The sequence below is a fragment of the Capra hircus genome, chromosome 8 (genome assembly GCF_001704415.2).
Source record: "Capra hircus breed San Clemente chromosome 8, ASM170441v1, whole genome shotgun sequence".
Lineage (NCBI taxonomy): Eukaryota > Metazoa > Chordata > Mammalia > Artiodactyla > Bovidae > Capra > Capra hircus.
Window position 1 is genome coordinate 22,895,998 of NC_030815.1, and position 9,740 is coordinate 22,905,737.

At 38.9% G+C, this 9,740-nt stretch overlaps 1 protein-coding gene across 1 annotated transcript; it reads left to right on the plus strand.

Annotated features, from left to right (window-relative positions):
• KLHL9 (kelch like family member 9) lies at positions 2,406-6,736 on the plus strand. Its single transcript, XM_018051905.1, has one exon. It carries the CDS (start codon positions 2,981-2,983, stop codon positions 4,832-4,834), a length of 1,854 nt encoding a protein of 617 aa, XP_017907394.1. The 5' UTR covers positions 2,406-2,980; the 3' UTR covers positions 4,835-6,736.

A 9,740-nucleotide genomic window follows, 5' to 3' on the forward strand; every position in this document is an offset into this window, starting at 1 on the left:
TAGCACAAAACAAAAATACTGAAATATAAGAGATATAGTAAAATAGATATTTAAGTATATAAGTACATTAGTAAGATTATCTGCAATTGTCTGGTGCCTGCTATGAACTAAATGCTTTTACTTAAAGTTGTTCAATACTACCAATAAATATTTTGACAGATTTAACCCATTTATTTTATGATGAAGGCAGAAAGAAAGAGGCTTTTGAAATTACTAATATGTGGGGGTATGATGAATTGTATCCATCCACAGTAATTGTTTAAGAGCATACCTCTAATTCCTCAGCTCTTAGACTCTCTTGCAAGCTTGATAATAAAGAGAAGGATTTCATGATTTCTTGCTCTGACAACTTCCCAGGTATTGCAGCTCTGTTCTTTCTTTTCCAGAGAGAAACTGTTTCCTTGGAAGTGCTTTTTCATAACCATTCTGGAATTTTCACAGTTCAGGGGAATTCTTCTGTCTCCAGCTTCAAGCAGGCCTCCAGGACTTGTCCATGCTGATGAAACCCAGTGAAGAATTCCTCCATGCTGGTCTCATTCCAACCAACCTCTTCTGCTGAACAGTTTGAAGACTTGCTGAAGCTTCTGATGGAACATAGCAGTGACCCTTTTGGACCTTGCTGCCATCTGCAGGAAACAACAGAAGACCATTGGAACCAGCTGAATGTCCATCTTTAGGGACTAATCAAATAATGTAGGACCCATCCATTCAGTAGGAAGCAATACAGCTATTTAAAAAGATAAAGAAGTTCTCTATAAATGACTAAGATCTCCAGGTTAAAAAAGATAGGTGCAGAACAGTGAGTATAGTATGTTATCTTCATATTTTCATCAGTTAGCTTATACATAAAGAAACTGGAAGGATGTATAAGACAGTAGTAACTTCAAAATGTGGAAAGTGTTGGAAGCAGTTGTCAAAGTATACATTTATTCATATATCCAAATTTAAATTGACTAGTAACTTTTAAAATATAAGTTAATCAACTATATTTGAATTTTTTAAAATGTAAGTTTTAAAAATAACCATTAAGGGAAAGATCAGTAGTGGGATAAATATACACTCAAAGTGTTGACTTAAAAAAAGTACTTAAAAAGAGTTGTGAGTTAAGTTTTATTGGGGGCAAAATGAGGACTATTGCCCTGGAGATAGCATTTCACATACTCTGGGAAGCTGCTCCAAAGAGGTAGAGGGGAGGTTGGTATATATGTGATTTTGGTGAAGAGAGGGGTATATGCAATCAAGCATGTCTTTTTGCAGAAGGTTTTGCTAGTCACGAGGGAGCAGATATTACCATGAGGGAATTTAGTGCTTTTCTAGATATGAGGAGATGCAAAAATTGTGCTCCTAAAATCAGCTCCTGAAAATATCTATCTGAAGACCTGTTCTGCCAGTTTTTCCAGAGCACAAGAGTGCCTCCTTTCTGATCTCCACTCTGAACACCCATCAGGTGGTGTTGAAGGTCAGCAGCTACAACAGCAGGAGAGATTTATTCAATCCTTGTAGAGGTAGATGGCAAGTGCCAATGAAAAGTGCCAATATGTAGTTTTTCAAAACATCTCTGGTGACAATATTTTGCAAAAAACTTTGTATGTCTTCAAGCAGCATTCTAACATTAGGATTTATCCCAAAATGGGAAGTTTTGTGCTCGGAGTCTGTAACATTGGAGAACAACGAAGTATATATTCAGGAACAAATGACAATTGTCTATCCATTTAAAAACTTGTGAGTGGAAAACAAAAGCACGAAAAATTTACTGATGGAATTCTGCTGCATGGCAAAAATTCAGCCTATATTATTTACATAGCATGGTCATAATTTGGTATTTTGAGAGGCAAATAACCTGTTTTAAATGATTAAAATCTGAAAATATGTACCCAGAGTTATACTCGAACTGTCTATTAAATTGTGTGGGATAGGTTTTTTGTTGTTTTTTTTTTGGTTGAGGAGTTTGAGGGATCTTGGTCTGCAGCCAGGGTTTGAACCCTGGCCACAGCAGTGAAAGTGCCGAGTCCTAACCACTGACCTGCCAGAACATTCCCAGTGTGGGATAAGAATTAATAAAGTTTGTTTTTTATAGAGGAAAACTAAAAGCATCTTTCCCCTAAGGAAGCCTTCTGCCAGGTTTCAGCTTCCAGAAAAGCTGCATTTCATTGTTATCCAAAAGGCAGAAGCCAAGAAATGTAAATCTCGAAGTATTCATTTAGAGGAACAGCTCAGCTGCAGTGAAAGAGTTATATTAAAAATAATATCCGGGCACCCATTCCTATTTAATAATACCACATACAAAGTACCCCGAAGACACCCCGCTGGCCCACCCAGCACAGCATTGCCCCACCCAAACCCCGCCTGCTCGAGGCACGGCCCACATCCTCCCATCCCCCACAAGCCCGCCTACTGGCGAGGTCGGGCGCCTGCGCAGCCGCAGTAGCTGCCACGGCCGCTCCTAGCCCGGGGGATCCTGGGACGAGGCCTTTCCGGAAGGACCGGCTCGGCGTTGGGAGCTCGGCCCGTGTTCCAGGCCCAGGCTCGTGTTCCAGGTCCTTGCTCCAGGACGGGCCGGTAGCCGCGGCGACGCTCAAAGGGCGGCGGAGGGCGCGGCGGGCCGCTCTCTGAGGTGCCGGCCCTCGCCGTCGAGCGAGACGCCGGGCCGCAGGACGTGGCGGCACCTCCCCCTTAGCCCGGAGCAGAACTGCGGGGAGAGCAGCGCAGGCCGGACCAGGTGAACCGGGTCACTTAACTGCCTCAGGTGATGAGTCATCTACATAGTAGTCAGATTTGAGGTCCACAGCCCTCTGTGGGCCAGCTGCAGAACAATTTTCAATGTGGGACTATTGTGTTCTGAGGCGGGCTGCAGTGACAGTTTGCCCTTGATAAGGAAAGCGAGTTCTCTTGCTCTTGGGACATCCTCGTTTCCTTTAAAGCTTTCCGGTCGTAACCTCTTTGTCCGGCATACATCTTTGTGCAAGAGGAAGGCGTTCACATGAAAGTGTCTCTTGGTAACGGTGAAATGGGCGTCTCCGCCCATTTACAGCCTTGCAAGGCAGGAACCACACGTTTTTTTACCAGCAATACTCACAGTTCGGTGGTATTGCAAGGTTTTGATCAACTTAGAATAGAAGGATTGCTTTGTGATGTGACTCTGGTGCCAGGTGATGGAGATGAAATCTTCCCTGTTCATAGAGCTATGATGGCGTCCGCTAGTGATTACTTCAAGGCTATGTTCACAGGTGGAATGAAAGAACAGGATTTAATGTGCATTAAGCTTCACGGAGTGAACAAAGTTGGTCTGAAGAAAATTATTGATTTTATTTATACTGCAAAGCTTTCTCTTAATATGGACAATCTTCAGGACACTCTTGAAGCTGCCAGCTTTTTGCAAATCTTGCCTGTTTTAGACTTCTGTAAAGTGTTTCTTATTTCAGGAGTCTCTTTAGATAACTGTGTTGAAGTTGGACGAATTGCTAACACCTACAATCTTATAGAAGTAGATAAATATGTCAATAATTTCATTCTGAAGAATTTTCCTGCCTTACTGAGTACTGGAGAGTTTCTAAAACTCCCTTTTGAACGGCTTGCCTTTGTGCTTTCTAGCAATAGCCTTAAGCACTGTACTGAACTTGAGCTCTTTAAGGCTGCCTGTCGCTGGCTAAGGTTGGAAGATCCTCGGATGGATTATGCTGCAAAATTAATGAAGAATATTCGATTTCCACTGATGACACCACAGGATCTCATCAATTATGTGCAGACAGTAGATTTTATGAGAACAGACAATACGTGTGTGAATTTGCTTTTGGAAGCTAGCAATTACCAAATGATGCCATATATGCAGCCAGTGATGCAGTCAGATAGAACCGCCATTCGATCTGATTCGACACACTTGGTTACATTAGGAGGAGTTTTGAGGCAGCAGCTGGTTGTCAGTAAAGAATTACGGATGTATGATGAGAGGGCTCAAGAGTGGAGATCTTTAGCCCCCATGGATGCTCCTCGTTACCAGCATGGCATTGCTGTCATTGGAAACTTTCTTTATGTAGTTGGTGGTCAAAGTAATTATGATACAAAAGGAAAAACTGCTGTTGATACAGTTTTCAGATTTGATCCTCGATATAATAAATGGATGCAGGTTGCATCATTAAATGAAAAGCGCACATTTTTCCACTTGAGCGCCCTCAAAGGACATTTGTATGCTGTTGGTGGGCGAAGTGCAGCTGGTGAGCTGGCCACTGTAGAATGTTACAATCCAAGAATGAATGAGTGGAGCTATGTTGCGAAAATGAGTGAACCCCACTATGGCCATGCTGGAACAGTGTATGGAGGCTTAATGTATATTTCAGGAGGAATTACTCATGACACTTTCCAAAATGAGCTCATGTGTTTTGACCCTGATACAGACAAATGGACACAGAAGGCTCCAATGACAACAGTCAGAGGTCTGCATTGCATGTGTACAGTTGGAGACAAGCTCTATGTCATTGGTGGCAATCACTTCAGAGGAACAAGTGATTATGATGATGTTCTAAGCTGTGAATACTATTCGCCAACTCTTGACCAGTGGACACCAATTGCTGCCATGTTAAGAGGTCAGAGTGATGTTGGAGTTGCTGTCTTTGAAAATAAAATCTATGTCGTAGGTGGATATTCTTGGAATAATCGTTGTATGGTAGAAATTGTCCAGAAATATGACCCAGAAAAGGATGAGTGGCATAAAGTTTTTGACCTTCCAGAGTCACTTGGTGGCATTCGAGCTTGTACTCTCACAGTTTTTCCACCTGAAGAAAATCCTGGGTCACCTTCCAGAGAATCACCTCTTTCAGCACCTTCAGATCATTCTTAGGACCAAGGTGTAAAACCTTTGCAGTGCATCAAGGATGATCCCGTAATTCCCCTTCAGTTGTATCTTCTTACAATGATTGATACAGTTATTAGATTAAAAAGGTAATTGATGTTATTTGTATTGTTTGGCTTAGTATGTTTATCAAATGGTTAACAACTGTATTCTGCAAATGTATGTGTTCAACATAGCTATTTTAACAAATGTAAAAAGCAGAAAAATTGTTAGATATTTTTTTGTGGTGTTGTGTAAGGCAGAGTGTAGGTGATTGAAGTAAATGTATAATTATGTTCATTATGCTTCAAAGTTGAAAGTTTTCATCTTTGACTACAAGACATCAAAGGGAGGATGCCTACTATAACCTAAAATAATAAACAAAAAAGGTCGTCAAGCCTTATTAGCTGCTTCCCTTTTTTCATGGTTTGTGACATAGCTGCTGACTCGCCAAATTGTGTGGGTACATTCAGAATATGTGACAATTCTTCAGCAGACTGGAGGAATATTAACTCAAAAACTAGTATAACCCCAAGTCAGCGTTTCATATCTCTTTCTGGGGAGAGGAAGAGAGAAAATACATTACCACACACATACATATGTATATACATGCATATACATATATAATTTTTAAATTGATTGGCACCAGCTATAGTAAAATTGTAAATTTAAACTCTTCTACATAGCAGCTATTTCTATTCAAATGGGAATTCACTACTAGAGAATAAATGTCTATGTAGTCTTACTGCAGTGATGTAGATAAGGACTTGAACATTATTAATAACCAAATAGGTCATTTGACTGAATCATTACTATAGATGAAACTTAACTTTTCCTGCTTGTATATTGTTTTCTGTAGAGTTGCCTTTATACAGATTATTTAACAGAGTTCAAGTCTCAGAGAATTGCTTTTGCTCAGTAAATTTAGGCTCTGCTACTTTCCACGTTTGTGTTCAGTAAAACTTAAGAAAAAGACAAAAGCATGCTCAACAAAGCTGTAGGTTTTTAAGTTTGGTCTCTCAACTTAGTCATTCTGACATAACTATTTGATTTGAGGTGGTTGCTGTGGTGCTGCTCCAGCTTTGTGTGATCCGTCTTGAGGCTGTGATCTGAGCAAGTGGAAGATGTACTTTCGGCATCACATCAGAAAATGTCCTTTTGGCTATGTCTGAAGGACAGGACCAACTTCAGATTCCCTAAGAAGCCAGCTATAGAAAGCCTAGGACACTGTTGTCTTGCAGGCAGTACTAAAATATATCTTCAGCCTCTTCAATACCAGAGGTGTCCCTACCGGTTGAGAACCACAAGGGGAGACCTTAATGGGACCTTATCAGCAAATGGAATCATATGTGTCCTCTGAAGTGAGTGATTCTGAAGAATCTGAAGAGGTCCTTCCCTGGAATAATTGCCTGCCTGAAGAAAAAATTTATATACATACATTTACATGTATATTAATATTTATATCCCTGTACTTGGGAGATTGTCATAGTGTAAATCAGAAACAACCTTGTTATTGACAGTCTCAGGAACCAAAACGAAAGGAATTGGCTTCAAGGGATCTGAGCCTCACTGCCCTTTTCATTTTAATGATTTCTGCATTGGCAGAAAATTTCATACTTCCTAATTTTTTAAATGACTCAATTTTTTATTACTAAATATAGCACACGTGAGTACATTTAGAAAATAGAAAAAGTAGAAATTGTAATAACTTCATGCATCAAATAAGCAAGAAAGAACATCTCAGTTATTTCCTTAATTATTAATTAGGTTAAATATTTGCATTTTTTCAGTAGCTGTGTTCCTCTTTAACCAAATGTTAATATCCTTTGCTCTTGTAATACCTATTGGAGTTGCTTTCTTTTTCATATCAAGTTATAGCATCTTTATATAATAAATATAATTTAACTGGCATTTGCTTGCATTGACTTTTTTTCTCAGTCTGTTAGAAGTTTACAAGACAGGACATTCAGTTAATTTTTGAGATCAAATTTGTCCATCTTTTGCATTTTGACCTTTTGGGTATAAATTTGCCAAGTTTCCTTTATTTTTTATGTCATTTTTGACGCTAATTCTGACATGCTGAAATGGTACTGTTCTGCATAAGCTTTTTTCTTTTCCTTGTTGAGAAAAGGTTTCTGCCTTCTATTACATTTGACCCTGTTGTTTTGTAATTAAATATTATTTATCCAGGTAAGTTAACTGCTCCACCTATACCCCCTACCTCCAGCCTCACACATCCCACCTCTCATCCTTTTACTTTATAATTTTCTGCAGTTTACAAGTCTCTTGATAATCATAAAACAACTCACTGGTGCTTTGCTAATTAAATATATTAAATCTGGCATTCCTTCCTTACAGATATGGAAATTTTAGATGACTGAAATGATTGGGATGATACCTGTTTTAACAAGCTGATAGTTTTGGGTTTTTTTTTTTTTTTTTTTACAGAAAATTTAGACTGTAGAAAAATATTTAAAAGAGGATAAAAACTGTAACAATATAAAACATTTTGTTAAATTTTAATTTCTTGTTTTAGTTTTTCTGATAGGGTCAAAAGTTGACTTTTGTTAAGTCTTCTGATTATAAAAATAATTTGTCTGTTACGTAAGTTATTGTTTAGTCGCTAAGTTGTGTTCGATTCTTTGCGACCCTATGGACTGTAGCCCACCAGGCTCCTCTACCCATGGGATTTCCCAGGCAAGAATACTGGGATGGATGGCCGTTTCCTTCTCCAGAGGATCTTCCTAATCCAGGGATCAAACCCGCATGTACTGCACTGGTAGGTGGATTCTTTACCGCTGAGCCACCAGGGAAGCCCTGTGGTAAGTACAGGAAAATAAAAATGAACAGAAGGTATAAATTATCAATGATTACACATTCAAAGGTAAAATGTTAATTGTGAATTTACCTGCGTACAAAGTGAAAGTCTCTCAGTTGTGTCTGACTCTTTGCAACCCCATGGACTGTACAGTCCATGGACTTCTCCAGGCCAGAATACTGGAATGTGTAGCCGTTCCCTTTTCCAGGCAATCTTTCCAACCCAAGGGTCAAACCCAGGTCTCCCGCATTGTGGGTAGATTCCTTACCAGCTGAGCCACCAGGTAAGCCCAGGAATACCGGAGTGAGTAGCCTATCCCTTCTCCAGCAGATTTCCCCGATCCAGGAATCGAATCAGGGTCTCCTGCCTGCATTGCAGAGACTCTACAGACACTTGTCAGATATATTGCAAATACACCAAACCTTAAGCTAAAATCTGGATGATGAAGTAAGTTCAACTTCCAGAGACACACAATGCTATTATTATGGCTTTCTCCAAGTTTTCTAAAATCTATATGTATTAGAAAGTAGTATATGGGATGTTTCTTCCTTAATTATCAAATGCATGTGCATTAAGAAAAACATTACATTTATAAACCAGATTAATATCCATACTTAATTTTTTCCCATTTGCCTAGAGTAGTATTTCTGTACTTTACCTGCAAAGTAAACATATTTAATCATGTTGCAATTTTTCTGGTTTCTAATTAAAATTATCTTGTTCTGATTATAAAGACAAAATATACACCTTCAGAAAATTTCACTCAAAACTACCAAAACATACTATTGAGAATTCAAAGCAACATTCTGTCCATAGCTCAACTGAAAGAACTTAGGGTAAGTTAACCTCTCCAAGGTTCATTTTCCAGTTTGTCCATGGGGTGGATGGTGGGTGTTAATAAATGTATCTATATTAGAATTATAAGGAGATAATATAAAGTGATCAGCATAAAACATATACAGAGAAGCGTTAGGATAGTTGTTACTAATTGGCCTTGTACTACATCATGTTTTACTTTAATTTTGTCTTAATGATTTTCAGATTCTTTTCTTTGAAAGTGTTAAATATACCATATTTTATCCATGAATATGCCTTCATATTTTTTCTATTTCCTTATGGGTTATGTTTAAATACCTAATTTTTTATCATAAATTAAGCAAGATTTAAAGCTCTTTCATAAAACTTTTTCCATCTCTATTGCCCTGTGATAAATTCTAAGTAAAATCTGAGTGAAATAGTGTAAGTTCTTTTATGCTTTTGAAAAATATTTCCAGGAGTATGTGAATATGTGTTTTCGCCAGAATGTGTTTAGTGACTATTTCAAAGGAAATTTTTGCAGTTCTGATTATTTACTGTTTGTACTTGTACTTAATTATTGAAAACTGTGAATTTTTTGTTTTTTGAGCCTGTGCATTTTTTTCATATGTGAATTATTTATTCCTTTGTATTGTTTTAAATGTTCTATTAGCTACAAATACTTTTTTCCTCAGTGTCATTTTTATGGGGACAGGGCTGTTCAATTTTTTAAAATTCAGTTATAACTGGCATTTTATTATATTAGTTTCAGGAATACAACATAATGATTCAATGAAAGTGAAAGTGTTAGTCTCTTAGCCGTTTCCTACTCTTTACAACCCCTTGGACTTTGGCCCTATCCATGGAATTCTCCAGGCAAGAACACTGGAGCCATTTCCTTCTCTAGGGGATCTTCTGGACCCAGGGATTGAACCCAGGTCTCCTGCATTGCAAGCAGATTCTTTACCATCTGAGCCATGAGGGAAGCCCGAAACACTGCAGCTAGCAGAGGATGGTTTTATATAGTATATATTATGAAATGATCACAAGCCTAATTAACTTCCATTACCACACACCTAATTAACTTCCATTACCACACATGCTGCTGCTGCTGCTAAGTCGCTTCAGTCGTGTCCGACTCTGTGCGACCCCATAGACGGCAGCCCACTAGGCTCCCCCGTCCCTGGGATTCTCCAGGCAAGAACACTGGAGTGGGTTGCCATTTCCTTCTCCGATGCATGAAAGTGAAAAGTCAAGTGAAGTCGCTCAGCCGTGTCCAACTCTTAGCGACCCCATGGACTG

Coding starts and splice junctions, on each gene's coding strand:
- KLHL9 (XM_018051905.1), top strand. CDS start 2,981: ATGAAAGTGTCTCTTGGTAACGGTGAAATGGGCGTCTCCGCCCATTTA.